At 42.3% G+C, this 20,136-nt stretch overlaps 1 protein-coding gene across 4 annotated transcripts in view; it reads right to left on the minus strand.

The window, feature by feature from the left end:
* The window catches only part of ARHGAP21 (Rho GTPase activating protein 21), a 106,334-nt gene that overhangs the window by 64,123 nt on the left and 22,075 nt on the right, over nt 1-20,136 (minus strand). Inside the window, exon 1 of one of the 4 annotated variants that reach the window (XM_081931410.1) lies at nt 15,159-15,274. The exons of the other annotated variants lie outside the window; for them this stretch is intronic. Within the exon in view, the coding sequence (XP_081787536.1) occupies nt 15,159-15,242 (84 nt within the window). The 5' untranslated portion in view covers nt 15,243-15,274. Of the gene's footprint in view, nt 1-15,158; nt 15,275-20,136 lie in introns of those variants that run through there. 4 annotated transcript variants of the gene reach the window in all.

The following is a 20,136-nucleotide window of genomic DNA, read 5'->3' on the forward strand; positions in this document are numbered from 1 at the left end:
GTGCTATAGAACATCAGGTCAGCAAAGCTGTTTTCACAGCGGTTTATCTGCTCCATGATCTCTTCCACCAGAACTTCTTGGGGAAAAGGAAAGTAGCCCAGTTCATACCATAATGCTATAAAATGCAATGGGGGAGGAGGAGCAGGAGGACGGGAGGGAGGAGGGAGGAAGAGTACACACAAGAAGATTCTGATTTGTACAGACAAGAATGACTTGCTGGGAACAGAGTTTCTGCACGCTCTTGCTTGTGAACTGAAGAAGAACGATAACCATGTCAAAGCTATTCATGAATCAATGTGTCATTTCAGAAAGGTGCTCTCCCATCAGAGTGAAGCTTCATTTGCCTTACTCCTGGGACAAGCAACACAGCTGCACAATAAAACAACTCTGGAAAAATATATTTATTTTATAAAGCATGCCTCACATTAATTTTAAAACCAAAGGAATTCTCTGTCACAGGTAATTTGTGTGTTACACAGAAGCAAGGGGGGAGCGCAAGCAACTCATGCTTCTACTACTTATGCCCTCATAAGCGATTATTTTGCAATCTGCAATAACCTGATTCAGGAAATGGATTTGCCTGGATGTATTTTGAATTGAGTGTTTTTTTCTTCTCTGGCTCAGAATGTTAAATGATATTCTAAACATGCAGAGTTAACATTTGGCTGGCCAGGCACTCAAAGCAAACTTACTTGGGTTAAATTCTAGTGGATTGCTGTGAGCATACTTTTTTTTTTACATTGAAACCCACTCAAAGTAATAGTCAGTAGATGTAGAACAAACAATAATTACTCGAGATGACACCTGCCGCTTTTCTTGGTGTCAGAAGTGGCAGGACTACTAGTTGTGTAGCTAACTTTTCCAGCCAAGTCAACGGTGTTTCCAGGCCAGGGAACACCAACATGGTGTCCTCCAGATGCTGTCAGACCATAAAACTCCCATCGGCCCCAGCCTGCAAGACCACAGCAGATGGGAGTTGTGATCTGTCGGCATCTGGAAGGTAAATAAAAAGGTACAGTGGTGCCCCGCAAGACGAACGCCTCGCAAGACGAAAAACCCGCTAGACGAAAGGGTTTTCCGTTTTGGAGGCGCTTCGCAAAACGAATTCCCCTATGGGGTTGCTTCGCAAGACGAAAAAAATCTTGCATCCCCCTGCGGGTTTTTTTCGCTTTTTTCGCCCTTTTCTTAAGCCGCTAAGCCGCTTATCAGCTGTTCCGCTGATAAGCCGCTTAACAGCTGATTGCTGGAAGCCGCTTGACAGCTGTAGCGCTAATCCGCTAAGCTGTCAATGGGCTTGCTTCGCAAGACGAAAAAACCGCTAGACGAAGAGCCTCACGGAACGGATTAATTTTGTCTTGCCAGGCACCACTGTAAAGGTAAATGATCCCTGGACGGTTAAGTCCAGTCAAAGGCAACTATGTAGTTGCAACACTCATCTCGCTTTCAGGCCAAGGGAGCCGGCGTTTGTCCACAAACAGTTTTCTGAGTCATGTGGCCAGCATAACTAAACCGCTTCTGGTGCAACGGAACACCGTGACGGAAACCAGAGTGCACGAAAATGCTGTTTACCTTTCCGCTGCAGTGGTACCTATTTATCTACTTGCACTGGCATGCTTTTGAACTGCTAAGTTGGCAGGAGCTGGGACAGAGCAACGGGAGCTCACTCCGTCATGAGGATTCGATCTGCTGACCTTTCGATCAGCAAGCCCAAGAGGCTCAGTGGTTTAGACCACAGAGCCACCCGCGTCCCTATCTGGCAGGTACTACATTAGCTACTCCCCTAGACTCAACCCAGGGTTTGATCAGCTCCAGACCCAGGTCTAATAAGGAAATATATCTTTTGGATGCTCACTGCACCAAGGGTTGTTCAGCTTCCAAACAATATAGGCCAGGAACGGAGAGGTCAAACCCACAGACGTAATGTGGCTTTACTGAGGCCATGCCTCTCATTGGCCCTGCTCCATGCTCTCCTCTAGTACTTTCACCTGCCTGGAATGTATTATTGAACTGAAATAATGCCTGTTGTATACCTGGGTGGAAATAAGGGGGAAGTGTGTTGTAGAAATTCTGGCTGTTAACGTGTCTGGAATGCAATCTGGAGTACAAAGGTAAGAGTCCACGAATCCCTGGGAAAGTTGCATGCACTATATTTTCCTGCCGTTTCCTTTAGCCGCCAGAATTTGCTGACCACTCTGGCTTCCTCAGTTGCCTGCGAAACTATTTACTCTATGCACTGCACTCCGTGTGAAAAATAGTTCCACACAGCTGCAGGGCTCCATCAAGGCTGCAGTAGAATTCATGGGAACTCCATCTGCAGCTCAAGGGGGAGAAGAGAATGGTTCTAATAAAGTAGTCCAAGGCTGGCTGTGAAACCTAGGAACATGGAGTGACCTAACTAAGGCAACTTGGTTGCATGCTGAAGCTAAGAATCAGAGTGAAAAACAGCCCCCGGCATTTTGATAACAAAACCTGGGAATCTACCCGGACATAGATGCAGTCTGGACTCTTCTGTCTAGCTTGGGACATACAGGGCTGGAGGAGGAAGTAGAAGAGAAATTAGAACGGAATATGGCAAGCTTCCAAACCTCTCAGGTATTTGCACTTGGCAGGATGCACCTTGAACTGCAATGGAAAATATGCCAAAGTGTACAGAACTGCTATTCACATCTTTCCCTCCCATTTAAAGACACAGGGACTCAAAAAGAAACCCTAACTAAAATGTTCCCTAATGAGCCTAAGTAACCCCTAGTGGTCACTGTCATGGCAATTAAACTTTCAATGGCAAAGATTTTGTGTTAAGAATGCTTCCCGCCTCCTACAAAAACTGAAGGGTATGAGAATACCTCTGTAAAGGCCGTCAACAAACAGGCATTACTGCTGCTCAATGGTTTTAAAAAGAACACCTGCAAGAAATGTGCAAAACCATTCAAATATATTTTGAATAGTGCACAACAGTATGAGGGATGCTTTAGAAAAGCCAAACCAACATGATTTTAAGAAGTAGTACGTGCCACATCAGACCCGCTCAACATTTGTAAGAACTCAGTCATTTAGTGTGGCACTTTGGAACTCCCTGCCAATTGAAATCAAGCAGGCAACTTCGCTGTGCTCATTTTGGCGCCTGCTAAAAGCATTCTTGTTTAGACAAGCCCACCCAGTTGCTTAGAAAGTTGAGGCTATTTTACTTTACTTTATTTATTTATTTATTTATTTTAACCTGTTTTAGTATTTTAATTTTGGAATGCTTTAAAACTATGGTTGCGGATTTTTCTTGATTTTACTGTTTTATCTTTTGTAAACCGCTTTGAGGTTTCTTACAATCAAGCAGTGTACAGTATAAATAAAGTATTGAGCACACATATTTAAACATGCATTTGTAGCTTTGGAATGTTACTTGACAGGTGAATAAACCTCCAGGTTAATGAGTTGTATACAGATTCCAGTGGTGACCATTATAGACATATACTGCCAATAACAATTGATGAGATCTTAAGAGTTATTTACAACCACAGGGTGCTCCCACTGTAAATAAATTCTGCTTGACATGCATGCGACCTCTGAACACAACCTCTGCATGAAATGTCTGCATGCAACCTCTGAATGGCATTACTGTGGCATACTTTGTTGAATACACTCATAAACATAAGCTGATAGGCACTGTTAAAAATAATCCTGACGTATTCCGCGTGGTAAATACTGTACACAGAGTCAGATACCACCAGAGCCATTTGACTGCATCTGAGCACGTACATAATCATGGAGGAAAAAAAAACCTTTATAATTATAATTTCGTGTGTTAATATTACCAATATTAACCCCTTTCATGTGATGCACACATGCCTGTCCATCAACCCATTAGTGCCACAGCCCCAGAAGTGAGTCTGTGATACTAGCCCCAACCCTCCACATTTGCTTGGGTGTGCAAGTTGGAAGGAAAGTCTACGCACGTAGAACTGTAAGGGATATCGGAACCCTATGCAACCAGGGTTCTAGATTGCATCTAAGTCCACACATGTACAGTAGCACCTCGGATTATGTTACCCTCGGGTAACATAAACTTCGGGTTGTGAAAGCGGCAAACCCGGAAGTGTTTCGCCATGCGCACATGCGCAGAAGCGCTCTACCACGGCGCACACATGCGCAGAGGCGGTCCCTTTGGTTGCGGAAACCTTGGGATCCGACCAGAGCTCCAGGACGGATCCTGTCCGCAACCGGAGGTACCACTGTATTGCTGTAGACAACCATGCACAATGCACAGCTGTCAGGGGGAAGCACTGGAAAGCTGGGGACACAGTCATGCTGCCCCTGTTACCTTATCCCTTGCACATGGATAACACAATGAATAGAGGCTTACATCATGAAGTGCTCCGCTACTGTATGTTACGTCCTATTATAACAAAGGAAATGTCAGTTTCCCGCCTTTCCAGGGACCTCATCCTGAAAAACCTGAAGCAGCAATGTTGTCCCTGCTCCCTTTGTGATATTCATAGAAGCAATTTTTTTTCTCATTCTCTCCTTTCCCCTATTAATTTCAACTGTCTATTCTATTATTTTACATCTTCATTATTTGGAACATGAAGTTATACATCTATAATATTGTTATGTGTCATCTAGGGGAAATTTTTTAAAAGCAGAAATTGCCGTTGTTTCTGCTTAAAGATACACTGCACTCACATCACCTTGGTATTTTTCATAAATGAATACATTTTATAAAGAAAGAACCATCATTTTTATAGAGCACCACTATCCCTTAAATACCGTAATGGCCCGAATATAAGCCGCATCTAAATATAAGCCGCACCTTTAAAATTTGGGGGGGGCATAAAAAAGGGGGGAAAAAACCAAATATAAGCCGCTCCATTCCTTGCTGCTCCTGGCTGCATACTGGGCGGGGGGAGGGCGGCGCTGCTTTGCCAGCAGCCTTTCCCCTTCCTCGCTCCATGGCACCACTTTGCCATGCTCCTGGGTGTTGTTTGCCCTGTGCTCCTGGCTGCATACCGTAAGGTCACGAATATAAGCCGCACTTTAACATTTCACGGTTGGAATTGGGGGGGGGGGGGAGAGAGGCTTATATTCAGGCCAATAAGGTACCTTCCGGGAAATAGTATTTATTTATTTTTTAATATCTGGAGGCCCACTTTCCCCCCCCCCCCAGGCAATTCAGTTCAGCTACATGCCACTTCAGCAAGCAGCCATAAACCCTCCAGACCACCATTCATTGCAGCCTCAAAAGTGCCAAGTCCAGTAGAAGACCCTTTAGATCTGAGCATCTGTCACTCTGCTGGCAGACCCTTTAATGCTGTCAAAGCTTGGAAGGGGGAGTCTAGCACATTCAAAGGAAAAGCTCTCTTAAGAAATCCTTATTAGAAAGTGAAATAAAGGCCTTTAGGTTGAAGCAATGGAGTACAACTCCTGTTTGCCAGAGACAATAAAATGCAATTAAAGCTAATTCCAATGTGTTATATAGTAATATTAAGGAGTAAAATAGTTCCTGTATTGGCAACTATCAAAAATGATCCTTTCTCAGTTTATCTTTTCTTTTAATAAGGTGCAAGATGTATATTTGCAGGTTAAAACAAAAAACACAGAGTGAAAACTAATTGAAATGGAAGACTAATTTAAATATGTAAAAGAATCCCTGCTACTAGAAATGAAATACTGTACAACAATGGACACAATACTGCTCTTTGTATACAGAGCAGGGTATACGTGTACAAACACAAACTGGGAACCGATGCAGATGATTTAGTATCAGTTATGTGCTTCGCTCTACCAGATCCAGTAAGCATTCTGGCAGTCACATTCTGGACCGATTGAAGGAGCTTCTGAACTGGTGACTTCAAAAGGGAGTCCCCTGTAAGACTGCACAGCAATCATTCAATGTTATCTGCTTTAAATGAAATGAGCAATCTGAATCAGGGCATAAGTCACCCACAATCTGGACATTCAAAGGCGCCTAACGCATCTGGCCTGTAATGTTGAGCTACTTTCATCTCAGATGTTGAGCCACTGACATCTCAAAACAGCTCTGAAGTTCTGTAACAGAAAACCCCTGTGCCTCCCACCTTTGACAATTGGGGTGAAGTGAGGAGCTGCCCCCCAGAGGGACTTCTCCCCCCACCCCAATTTAATAGCAGGTGACAGCTCTAAAGGAGGCACAGGGCCTCTGCCTCCTTGCCTAATACTAAAATATTAGCTAGAAATTAAACTCTCTTTGCCTATCTAGCCCCATAATAAACTACCCTGAAATGGAAAAAGGTGGCAGGTCTACTGATGACAGATGTTTGTAGCTTTCTATATCTCACTTAGTCCACTTTTGCCCACTCACAATTTCTTTCAAATTTGTACAGTCCCAAATTGGCAGACTCCAGCCTGTTTGCGACATAATGTTCTGTGTTCACACAGAGACTTGTAAATGACACAGTGACAGTGCTAACACATGGAAGTATCATATGAAGACTGAAATACTTCCAAAACAGGCTTATGTGTAGGATCCTACATTCAGGTCCTGAACATGGACGGAGCTCCAGAAAAGTTGGGTGGATGTCACCACCTAATAACACCTCCATGGGGAGGCTTTTAAGTGGCTGTTTTTTGAAACTTCTTTTAAGACACAGTGATGTCCTTCATGAACACCAACCTTGTCAGTCTGTCCAAATAATGCTAACCTACAGGTAACACACTAGAAAAGGAAATACTCAAATTACAGATACAAGTTCAGAATTACTCCACAAAATTACTTTATCCAGCATAATGCACTTGCAATGCACACTTACCTTATTTCAACACGCAAGGGTCGCATTATTTTCCTTTCCAAAAAGGGGTGTGCAACCACTATGCGGTGAATTATGGGACAGAAGTGGAGGAAAGAGTTGCGGACAGGAGGCAGGGGAGGTCACTTGCCTACCAATTCCCCTTCTTGGCTGGGGTGCCCTAAGGGAGCTTAAGTCGAGCGGCAGCAGCGACAACAAGCAGCAGCAACCTGGGCCTTTCTTCGTCTCACCTCGCCTCTCCAGTTACCTCAGCTCAGGACTAAGCCAATGAGGCCCAGACTCTGGCCCTTGCCGCCTCAGGAGCCCCCCACACCAACCCACAGCTCACCTCAGAATTACCCCTGTGACTATTATGCAGGGAATGCTCTGGGACCAATTTTGGGGTCTGAAAAAGGGGATGCGGCCATTTTGCAGTTGAGAAATATGGTACGGGTAAACTGGGAGGCTTAGCGACTGTAAACATAGTTTGGTACCTCTGACTCCCTGGTATCAAGTTCATGATGTGATGGCTGTTTAAACAAGTAAAACTACTGCGCTGGTATAGTAAAGCTGGACATTAAAAACTTGTGTCAGCTTATTAAAAGGGTCACGGAAATATCTAGAAAGGGTCGATTTGGCCATGGAAAGGATAAAAAGCCAGAGACCTGGCCTGGAAAAAAAACTTCAGAATGAAAACTATCTGGACATCCAAGATGGAAAATAATACATAAGGCTGAGTGTTGGAGTTAACACTCCTGTGATGACAAAGAAACCGTGTCCAGGATGTTTGTGGGCCCCAACCCAAGAAGCGTTTTTGACTGGAGGCTAGTTTGTTTGCATGGTTACCACATGCACAGTGCAAAAAAATGTTAACTAACATGACAAACTGAGGCGCCACAGTGAAAAAGCACTTCCAAAGAATTGCAGAAGGAAAAAGTGACAGAGGACAAGAGAAGATCTATACTGGTGGTATGAAACTTGTATCTTCAGGTTTTAAAGGCAGCTGCAATGTCCTCCAGCATATCGTTTGAATATGCTAATCTGCATAACTATGCATGTTGAAGACTCTCCACTAGTGGAAAGAAGCATTAAAAACAAAGAGGGAGAGAGGGGTCAGTTTAATACCTGTCTAATGGAAATCCTAATAAATATATTGATTGTTAAAAGAAGTTGACAGTACTTGCCAGATGGATGAGATCAATAATTTATTCTATAATATGAGCACTTTTGGCCACATTCCAACCACCCTACTGTTTGTGCTTCTCAGCAGTGTAAGACAAACAGATACGTATAAAGCAACTGCCATTGCCATTTTTCCCCACTTAAGAACAACAACAATCTGCTACCAGCTTCTTCAGCTAGCAATGGTACTTGCTCTTAAGAGAATGACTCCCACCTAATTCTCTAACAGTGAAATTTTGGGCTGCAGGCCTTGCTGAATTGCCAACCAGAACCAGGCTCCAATAAAATATGTAGATATGATGGAACATTTCAGGACAAAACCACTAAATAAAAAATAAGAAATATTTATCATGCACAATATATACAACAATGCTGAAGTGATATTGTAGCTGAGTTGTTCTTAAATTGAAACTGAGTTGTTTGTAACAAATAAAACAATCAATAAAAAGAACAATTTCAGGGCATGAAGCTTATCTTTATTATTCAACATATTTGCAATGTGTGGTACATAATTTATGTTCCATATTCCCACATTTGCAAAGTATTATATGGATTTATTTATTTTTACATAGATATGGAAATGTGGCTCAGAGAATGGAAGTTGCTAAAAGTCATTCTGAGATTTCGTGAATTATCAGGCTATGGAAGAAAAGTCCAAATACTGTCCATGGGGCCACACTGTCACATCTCCACATACCACAAGTAAAATCTAGTATCTTAAAAGCCTTTTAAATTATGTTTGTGTGTGAGCTCACGCATACACATAAAGAGACAGATACCTAGCAATGTCCATTTACTGCGATTCTAGGGAACTAAGTGATCTATAAGCAGAGCACACTTACTTCTAAGTAACAACATAAGAAAGTTCAAAACAAACTGCAACCTAATAATGCTTCAATTTTGGCTCATTAGAAATGTGAAGGCCCAGGGGGGGAAATTGAGGGAGAACTGGCTGGTCACTGTGAGAACTGGATGTTGGAATAAATGGGTCATTGGCCTGATCCTGCATGCTCATTTCATCTTCTCATGTGAGTCCACCGCTCTGCCACCATCACCCCCGTTCAAACTTCCCCCCTCAAAAAAACTGGAAACAGGTGTTTAACTTGAGCTAGAAATTCATAAGCATTGGCACCAATTGTATCTGAGGGCAGGAAGTTCCAAAGCTAGGGTGCCACCACCAAGAAAGCCCTTGCTGCCAGTCCACCTCAGTGAAAGTCACCACCACCAAGACAGCCTCCCTGGCTGATCTTAACATACAGGCTGGTCCACAGTGGACCAGGTGTTCTATCAGGTGGAGCTACCTGGGACCACTCAGCTTCCATTCCAACAGTGTTGGTGCCACCAGACATCCATGTTAGGGGTGGGTGTTTGCCTGGCAGCTGCAGTGCTACAGGGAGCAGAAGCGGCAGGGACCAGGCAGGATAGGCAGCAATGCGTTGGCCTCAGCAGCAATCAAGTGCCTACACCAGAACTTTACCCAGCATCAAGCAAATATGAATGCCTTAAAGAGTGCATGTGGAATTGTGAAAGGATACCACCCCCCAAAAAACCCACAACCCAACAACTCTTTGAAGATCCGGTTTCTAGCTCTTACTGCTGCTAAAGTTTCAAAGTCTGAGGCAAGTGCCTACTAAGGCCAAGAAATAAGATGGTACTGGAGCACAGATGTATTTCACATTCCAAGGTCCTAAGTCCTGTTCCTCTGTCACTATGACTACTACAAAATATACAGGGGCCAGGAGCCAGATGTTCATTACTATAAATAAAACACTGGTGATTTAAAATGCAGCACTAAAAATCTGAGTAAACCATGTATACAAAATGGCACACCCTGAAACAGAGGGTTAAAAAGTACAGAAATCATAGTATTTCAACATTGAAATTGCCTTCCAATAAAAACTGGAGTTTGGTGGAGGAACAGCAATGGCCTTCAATATAAATATGCCTTTGACCTTCCATTTTTACATGAAGGTTTAAGAACATCCTCACTCCACAACTTATTTATTCTCAACTTCTAAGGCCAGTAGGCTGATCATAGGATTCAGTTCATGTGATTCTTTTCTGTCAGAGTTAGATTGCATGGATTACCTGGTTTACAAAAGATGTTATCTGAATGGTGGAAGGGAGGAGGGCTGGCTCACTTCATCAGGTAAGGAGGGTTCCAGCCCTCAGTTAATGCATGAACTGGATCCAAGTCAAAAGAGAAAAGAGAAAGCTGTCCTGCCGTAATTCAACCGAGACCCTAGTTCAGCAAAGTGTTTTGTCTAGAGTGTAAGATGGAGCTGAGGGGGCCCAGATTCAAATTTCCCACTAACCTATGAAGTTCTCACTGGATGATATTGGACAAGTCCCTACGTATGACACTAACCAACCTTGCAGGATTGTAGTGAAGGTGAAACGATGGAAAGAGAACCAGGAACTTCACTTTGAATTAAATTAAATTAATATTAAATTAAAATCAATAATTATCACCACTGACGACCGCTAGGTGACTCTGGGCCACTAATTACCTCTAACCCTACTTCTGATCACTGCAGATGGTGACAGCAGTCACAAAATTAAAAGACGCCTGCTTCTTGGGAGAAAAGAAATGACAAACCTAGACAGCATCTTAAAAAGAGACATCACCTTGCCGACAAAGGTCTGTATAATTAAAGCTATGGTTTTCCCAGTAGTGATGTATGGAAGTGAGAGCTGGACCATAAAGGAAGGCTGATCGCCGAAGAATTGATGCTTTTGAATTATGGTGCTGGAGGAGACTCTTGAGAGTCCCATGGACTGCGAGAAGATCAAACCTATCCATTATTAAGGAAATCAGCTCCGAGTGCTCACTGGAAGGACAGATCCTGAAGCTGAGGCTCCAATACTTCGGCCACCTCATGGAAAGAGAAGACTCCCTGGAAAAGACCCTGATGTTGGGAAAGATGGAGGGCACAAAGAGAAGGGGACGACAGAGGACGAGATGGTTGGACAGTGTTCTCAAAGCTACCAGCATGAGTTTGACCAAACTGCGGAAGGCAGTGGAGACAGGAGTGCCTGGCGTGCTCTGGTCCATGGGGTCACGAAGAGTCGGACACAACTAAACGACTAAACAACAACTACTTCTGAGTTGGCCTCTTCAAAGTGAGAATAATCCCTATGTAGCCTACACCATCCTGAACTTCTTTAGAGGAAGGGTGTGGGATATAAAATGTAAGAAACAAAACCACGGATAGAACCAAAACAGTGAAGCAGCAACCCAAAAGACACACACAATAAAAACAAGGAACACCTATATTACAGTGCTCTTTAACTTCATGAAGGATTTATCACCTCCAGCTTATTGTGCAGAAATCTCTTTAGAAAATATGCTGTATGATGACTTGGACTGCAATGTAATCTCGATTTGAGTCTTTTATGAAGTCACACCTATATGACTGGATTTTTTTATGTTTACCTCTACCGCTTGCCCAGTCATATAAACCACAGCCCCAGAGTTTATACATGCCAAGATCCACCCAAGACGTTTCATTTAACCATATGACCCAGGTCCGCCCTTCCCTCTTGGGCGTGTGGATTGCTGGTCTCTCCCACTCCTGGTGGTGCATTTATTATGCAGGTGAATGCTTTCCATAAGTGACCCAAAGGACTGAGAACTGAAGGAAGACTCAAGTAAACAGAGAAACCCAGAAGACTGTCACATCTGAAATTCCTAGAGGCCCTATTTTCCATGGCTGGTTTGAACTAGGATTACACATTTCATACATACAAAGATCAGCACTGGACCTTTCAGCACTCACATTCCATTTCTGCTTGAACATAAACTACTTTGTGGCGGGCTCAAAGACATGAACTGTAGAATGAAGTTCCCCTTCATTCATTACAGGAAGTCTGCTGTCTAAGAAAACTCAAGTGTCTAAAAGCTTAGCTGAACTGTCCTCCTTAAAAGACAAAAAGAAAGGAAAATCAGCACTTTGTTCTAAATTTTAAAAGGCACTTTCCTTTTTTACACTCAGCTATTGGACCTCTCCCCACCAACACCTCATTATCAGCCAGATAATTGTTTGATGTGAATATTTACAAGCCTCAAAGAGACCTAATTTATACCACCTTAGAAAAAATTAGTAATGACCTAGTAAACATGTTGTGGATCTAGACTAGCAGTAAAATCCTCTACCCGAAAGTTATTCCTAGGAATGTAGGTATACCCAAGGCTGTTTTTCAGCGGGAACCTGCCAGAACTCAATTCCAGGACTTCTCAAGTGGGCGCCATTGCCATTATAAGAGAACATCGGAGGCGTTCGTGGTGAGTTCCAGCACCTCTTCTTCTAGAAAAATAGCACTGGGTATACCTGATATAGAATTGTAGCCTCTAGGTTAATTGAGCTTAGGACCCATGGGAATCAATGGTAGAAGTTCTAATTTCAATGGAAACCAAGTCCAACTAACTACCGTAAGTCAACCAACTACTGTAATATAAGGATCTAGTCCAATATATTAGTTGCAAAAAACCGCTTAGTTTTAAAAATGAGAAGTGCAGCACTCAATTCATGCTTGGATACCATCATGAAAGCTAAAATGGGACCTCTGTGTTCAAAGGAGGTATCTTCTGCATAGCATCTGATGCAAAGAAAACAAGCAAAGAAAAGTTGTTTCCTTCATGCCTTCCTTTACAGGCTTCCTGAAAGCTTCTGGCTGGCCACAGTGGGAAGCAGTATACTGGTCCAGGCAGACTTTTGGTGTGATTCAGCATAGCTCTTCTAAAGTCCTTCTGATGACTCTGATTACTTGCCATGGGCAAGGAGGAATTGTTCCTTGCACAAACAAGTCAAGCTACTGAAGGTCTTGCCACTGAAGCTTGTCAAAGCAAGCTGTGGCTGGGATGACTTGGTTGGGCCCGCCTTGAGTAGCTACTGTTCCCCACCCACTCCAACTTCAAGGGAATCTCACAGCGAATGCAAAGGATGCTTAAGTTGCGATGGCCACACTGAAATAAGAACGCCCACTTGCTTAGCCCCCCAAATACACTAGCAAGAAGAGTCCTTTCCATTATTTCTAAAATGGCAGCTGGGGTCACCAAACTCTTTGAGCTCATAAGTACATCTGGAATTTTGAGAGAGCCACCCCAGGGTCACTCCCCTCCCACCCCACAGACAGAAAGTATACACATCCACACACATACTTAGGTCCTGTGTTTACTAGGTCATTACTAAGTCAGATCCAGTTGAACTAAATCTGATCCTTTTGAACTTGCATGCTTCTACACAGCCAAACCCACCATCATGCTAAAGCTTACATTGGTAGGCTGTATAGTAAGAAGATTCCATGCTTGCCAAATAAATATTGATCCATGATACAGATCCTTGTTCCAGCAAAACCAGCTACAAATCACAGAATACCTCTGTGGATGCAGAGATGACTTATGATTTGATGGTGCTTTTGCAAGTATCCCTTTTAAAAATTATGAGGCTCCATAAATATCCATGTCTCAGATTCGAGTTCTTGAACCAGATCAATGGGGTCAACATAGATATGTGATCCACTAGCTGATGGTAGATGGGGTAGAAGGATCCGGTGAAAAGATTGTGCCATTTCAGGAGGATCTGCTTTACTGGATCCAACTAATACACATGCGTACACACACACCTTCTCCCCGGGCTCCATTCTCTTTCTCTCTCCTTTCTCTTGCACCCCACTTTGTCCTCTATTCTCTCCTCCCCTCCCCTTCTTTCCCTTCTGCCCTCTCTGTCACTCCAGTTTATGTACAGATGCTCAAGTTCCAATCTGAGCCTTGAAAACCCATAAAAACTGAAACAGGAAGTGGGAGAGAGCAGCACCTCCCACTTCATTTCCGCATATTTTTCAAGAGCAGGAAAAAGAAAAGTCACCTTCTCCACTTCATGATGGCAGGAGTAGGGACCTCAGATGCTTTGTGGACACCACAGGAAGCCCTCAAGGCTGACACTGTGTCCATGGGGTACATTGCTAACCCAAGATGTGTAAAACCAAGGGCAGAGTGGTTATCCTGGAAGTTGAGTAAAGGGGGAAATGTTGGGGCTGAAGAATCAGTCCTTCCTACTCCCCACTGTTGAACAATTGGAAAGGGTTTGGAGAGGAGGGGCAGGTGATGATGATGATTATAATTTTTAAGAAAAAAAACAGAAAACAATACATGCTTCAAGGACTTTTCTTTTGGTATAAGTAAGTAAATCTTCACTAAAGTTGGTAATACCGTACTCCAGTCCCCAGAAGCACATAATTCAGTTCCTAGCTAGGATAAAGGGAGCCACTCTTTAGGGCACACTGCCAACCTTGCCAGGATCAACCTGGAACACCTGATTCCACCTACTCTCATACTACTTCACATGGGACAGATAACTGCAATTCCCACCCATCATCCCTCTCTCTCTCTCTCATTCACACACACACACACACACACCCCTATTCCCAGCACATAACACTCCTTCTTCCTTTCATGACTTTCAGCCCTTCCATGTCCTTTCTCAGGGTCCTGTCTCCCCCTTTAAGATGCAGAGTTCTTCCTTCCAGTAATTTGTCCTTTATTCTAAGACAGAAGCAAAGTCAAGTTTCCCAATACAGAATTTCAGAGCCTAAAAATAGGGAAAACTGCAGTGTTCTTGAAACCAAAATTGTGCTAGTTCCAGCTACTACCTCGAACTCACATAAACAAGTTTACCTTGCTTATGTTAAAAACTAGTCTGAAAACACATTACATTTTAGGTTATTTACTTTCTAAGCAATGTCAAACTCCTATACCCAAACATCTGTATGATTAAAGTCTTTCCCTGTACAAAAAGGAATATATAATAATGTTGATATCTATTCCTGAATAATGTTAATATATATCCCTGAAAGACAGCTATGTAACAACTATAGTTCTATGCAAATGCATGCTTTTAAATCAGTCTATTCCTTCAGCATCTCTAATCCCTTCTTGAACTGAACTGCCTCTCACTTTGCTGTATCCTTTACTGCAATCTGTCCTGTTAATTCTTTGCAAAAGCAGTTCCCAGTAACCAATTCAGCAGTTAAACTAAGTTAACTACAGCAGTAAAGCAACCCTTTTACATAGGACACAGCTGACTGTCCTTCACTAAATATTATGGCATATTATACAGCATAGGAGATGGAAGGGGGAGGGGGAAAAGGGACAAGGGGTTTCGTTTGTGCCTTTTGCACAGTATTTCCCCCCTCTTCATAAACAACTAAATATAATGGACAAACCTGACCACTCCAAGCGCAATACAGGTTACATATCAAGCTCCAGTTGTGGTTGATCATGCAGTCTAAAAGCCTGAACTGGGCCATGAAAGCCTATAGCGCAGACTGCATCTCTTCTCTGACTCAGCTTTTGCCCGTGTAGTACTAGATCTGTGAGCTATGCAGTGAAGAGATTCAGGAAAGAGGACCTTTCTCTCCCTCCCGCATCTTGCCTAGTCAGCAAGACAGCTGACTGCAGAGAGCGCTTAAAAATGCAGGTAGGTGGTGCCAAATTGGGAAAGGGAGAATGGGAAATCCCTGAATATTTTAGGATCATTTGCTACAGCATGTATTCCATACAGCGTGCTACTCCCTGTGTTCTTTGCTGCAAATTAAGGAAATTACATCAGAACGCAATGCAATGTTAAAGCTGCAATTTCATGCAAACTTAACTTGGATATAAAATTCCATTCAACTCAAGTGAGGCAATCTCAAACAAACACCACCTAAGATCATGCTGTGTATTTTAAATCAAATCAACTGTAGGCTGCTTTCGTAAATTCTGAATTCTCAAACTATTGGGACTCAAAACAACACTCCAGTCGAAAGCACTATGTAAATGCTATTATTATTATTATTATTATTATTATTATTATTATTATTATTATTATTATTATATCCCCAGTAGTTCTGCAAACACCCATGCAAAAACCTCCAGTTAGACGGCATATACAGAAGGAGAGATGAACCTTTTGAAGGGTTATCATAATGTTACTCTTCCCAGTCACTAATAGTATGAAAGTGAAAACTGCAAGAGAGAAAATGTGAGAAGGGAAAGACATTGTGGATGAGGCAAGAGAAAGACTAAAGGGAAGTTCAACTGGGACCATGTTTCAGTGCAATTTCCCCCCCCCTCAAAAAAAAATACCTACATAAACTGAAAACATGTGATTTTCCTCAAGGATCTTATAGGAAAGACAGTTCTGGTTATCTAGTAATGAATAATGCCTCGAGAACCGTAAAGCCAACACTGGACTTGTTGCCTGCCTATTCTGGTTTCCCTTCACGACCACAAAGTTAGGAATAAATATGATCTGACCTGGGAAATACAAGTCATGGCATTTTGACTCTATAACGAGGTCCAGCAGAACTTATCAGCACCGGTAGTATTGGTTCTGGGTATGGTTAAACCATCATAAGACACAGAAATAAATATGCCAAAGCACAAATGGGGAACCTATCTGAGCGCCCAGGACCATTTTCACCATTAGGATAGAAGCCTTATGTACAATGAAATCCCTCCTCCTCTTTCCATGTAGTTTTAAAAATAATTTTAACGTGGTATGTGGGACAAATCCAATGCTACAAAAAATAACCAATTAAAAAGAGAATATGTCCTATTTAATTCTTTAAAAACGATAAGACGCTTTTGTTAAAGCAAGTACAATTATTGGCCATTGCGGGGGGGGGGGGAGGGGAACAGAGAACTCCGAAGAGATGTTTTTAAAATAGCTTTTTGTTGACTCACAGCCTTAGTCAGGGGTAGGCAACCTAAACCGGATCCGGCCCAACCGCCTTCTAAATCTGGCCTGCGGATGGTCCGGGAGTGAGCGTGTTTTTACATGAGTAGAATGTGTGCTTTTATTTAAAATGCATATCTGGGTTATTTGTGGGGCACAGGAATTCATTCATTCCCCCCCAAAAAAAATATAGTCCGGCACCCCACATGGTCTGAGGGATGGTGGACCGGCCCACGGCTGGAAAAGCTTGCTGACCCCTGGCCTTAGTGGAGGGCAACAAACTCTAGCCAAGGTTTCTGCACACTACAGGCCAATACTACCCAATATTAATTTGGAGTTGCTTTAGCTTGATTTCCTGGCAGACAAATTGGGGTGGGGTAGGGCCTACCTACAAATATATAATCATATTTGTTATTGACTGCAAAGAACAGAGAATTGCCTTTTCCTTTAGGAACAGGAAACCCATGCTCACACAGAAACAGCACATCAGTCATTTCATACCAAGGTCACTGCCACACTGCAGAAACTAGAGGGGAGGGGAAAAGAGAGCGAATGCTCTTATATGCCTGCCAAACTCTTTCTAGGTAATTTTCTTCTACAGAAACGCAGAGTAAACAGTTTTTACATTACTGCCTGCCAATGAATAGAAAGGGAAACAGGCAAATGTCTTCCAGTGCCACTACCACTTGTGAACTTTACAGTACTGTAAGCAACAATCTGTGCGACCAGATACAAGTGCCATTATGGGCCACTTATAGAGTTTTCCAAACTTTTCAGGTTGGTGACATACTTTTTAAACATGAATCACTCTCTCATGCTAATTGTAAAAATCCAGTTGTGGAGTGTGCCAGGGGTGTGGTACATGCTAGACGGCTGTGCTAGGGAGGAGATGATTGCTGGATCCATATTCAGAAGAGTACTATATGCAGTTGGACCATCATAACGATTCTGGAGAATTATTGGCTCTAAGGGCCAAACTGCAAGGGGAGCCACCAACCCCACAATTTTCACTGTCAATAAAGGTTCCATGAAACAAAGAGGACCATTTTGAAGATGCAAATTGAAGCCCACTCCCCACGCTACCACCAAAGCTCTGCAATGTGAGATCTTGTTGTTTTGTTGCACTTATTGGCACCACTGTACCAATGATCTTCACACATTACTAAATCACGCGTTACCTCCTCCCATGCAAACCTGACCATGCATTTAAGGTCATTCCTCAGGAAAGCTCTCTTTGATGAGGTTCACCTGGTATCTAACTCGTGTGTCTTTTCAGCACTAGAGGCATTCTAGAATGGTTGAGCCAACTTTTATTTGGCTGCTGTGATTTTTACTGTTAAGCTGCTCTTACTGTTTGCTAAGTTTTTTTATTGTTTTCAACTGCTTCACAATATTTAAAGAAAATAATAATAACATTGGGGTGTAGTATAAAATTTTAAGATAAACATACATGAGTTGGAGGTCAAAGAATGCAGACTGAAAATGTCAGGGCCTTATCACTTTGCAAAGCAAATTTGGTAAACTGGACAATGTAAAACTATTATCTGTGGTTGTCGTGCTTTCACATGATGATGAGACTGCATTCCAAAATTTAAAAACCCAGGGAAAGCCAAGCTGCTTAGACCTTCCTAAGTACACGGGACACTACTTCCAGGATTGTTTCTGAATTGTCTGATTGTCCCTTGCCATGCTATTATCTTGGACCCGGACTTTGTAGAGACAGTTGATGGGAAATTAGAACTGCCTTGTCTCATTGACTGAGACATTTACGCCTCTGCACTTCTGGCCAATGTCTTTCTGCTGAGTCCTTTTGCAATGTTTACTGTGCTAACTACTCCAGCCTCAAACAAAATGCAAATGTTACCACAAGCTATCTCTACCAGTTATCTATAGCACAGCCTGCAACACTATCCTCAGTGTAACAGATCAACTCCGTTTAAACTTAAGACCTCTGGATGCTCTAATGAAGTCAGGTTTTGCTAGAAGAGCGTACTGGTTTCATCTGATCTTCACCAGCACCCAGAAACAAAACAGACTGAATAACTGAAACTCATAAAGCAACTGGAGAAATGAACCATATTAACCAAAAGGAAAAATTGAAAGAAGTGTTTGTGAATGACCAGTGAACAACGGTGTTTTTTTTTAAAATCTCAGGATATTGAATATTCGGTTATGTTAACAGACAAAAGGAGATCTGAAAGAGCCTTCTGAAATGAGGCATGTCTGTCACATTCTAAACTCACTGAGAACCCTAAGCCACTTTGGAGTAAAGGCAGAATACATGTGTAAGAAATGAATGAACAAGTGTGGCAATCTGAATATTCACCTTATGGTGTAGGTTTCATTGACAGATGCTGGCAACAGTGCTTCTTTCGCCTTGGCAATTGTGCTGGGATTAGTAAACCATCTTCGGCACAGCTTTCACACGAGAGTGTTGGCTGTGACACCCACAAGTGCCCCAACTGTCAACACCAAGAGACACTATGGGATAACGGTCTGCACAACAGACTGCTTGTCTCTGCTTAAAGCTGTCACCATGGATGCCAGTTCCAACCTAAAAGATCCCCCAGGGGGTGCTTTTGAAACTATTCCGTTTTGCAAAGACTTGCAAAATAAGAATAACGTGTACATATTTAAAGGGCATGTGTTTACACAGCGGCAGGTAGACAGAAAGTAGTTAGAATTAAAATAATAATAATAATAATAATAATAATAATAATAATAATGTGAATTATGAAAGAAATATTTTTAATAGATACCAGAAGGTGACTAGAGTGCCTTATTGGGGGGGGGAAATACATATTAATTTTGAATACTGGTTTAACATTTGCCACGTTATGTTCTTACATAGGGATCCTTCTTTAGAGAAAATACTACCTTGCATATGCAAAAGGAAGGCTTGGCAAGAATGTATGAGTGTTCTTCTATTTTCACAGCACATAAGAAAAAATATACCTTTCTGAGAAGGACAACAATGGGGAGAGAGCGTTAAGAAGTGCTTGATGGTCTTGAAAACCAAAGACTATATAGTATATTCAACCCTTTTCCAGTGATGTCCTTGAAAAAGATCCAAGAACTACATTTATTGTATAAAATGCCAGATACTGCCATCAAACCAAGAATGTAAATGTGGCAACTGCAGCTACAAACTATTAATTCAAAGTATGCATAATCTGTAAAATAACAGATACCACTGATGCAAACAGCTCTAAAAATCAGTAGATTTGAGCTCTCACTACTAATTGAATTTTACAGGCACACAAGACTCCCAGGAATGCAGGACATCCTCCTCGAGCCATTCTACCACCAGGGAGAGATCAAAAAGGCACTGCCTTGTTAAAAAACACTGGGGTTGTGTTTTATATTCTCTATTTGGATTGTTCTGCACTGGAGCCTGATAAGGACTTCGTGATTTTGGTGTTTACCTTCTGAACAAAGAGAAGCTGGTCTTGAACATTACTGGCATTTCATTACACATTATA

Source organism: Podarcis melisellensis (assembly GCF_964234715.1).
Source record: "Podarcis melisellensis genome assembly, chromosome: 12".
Classification (NCBI taxonomy): Eukaryota; Metazoa; Chordata; class Lepidosauria; order Squamata; family Lacertidae; genus Podarcis; species Podarcis melisellensis.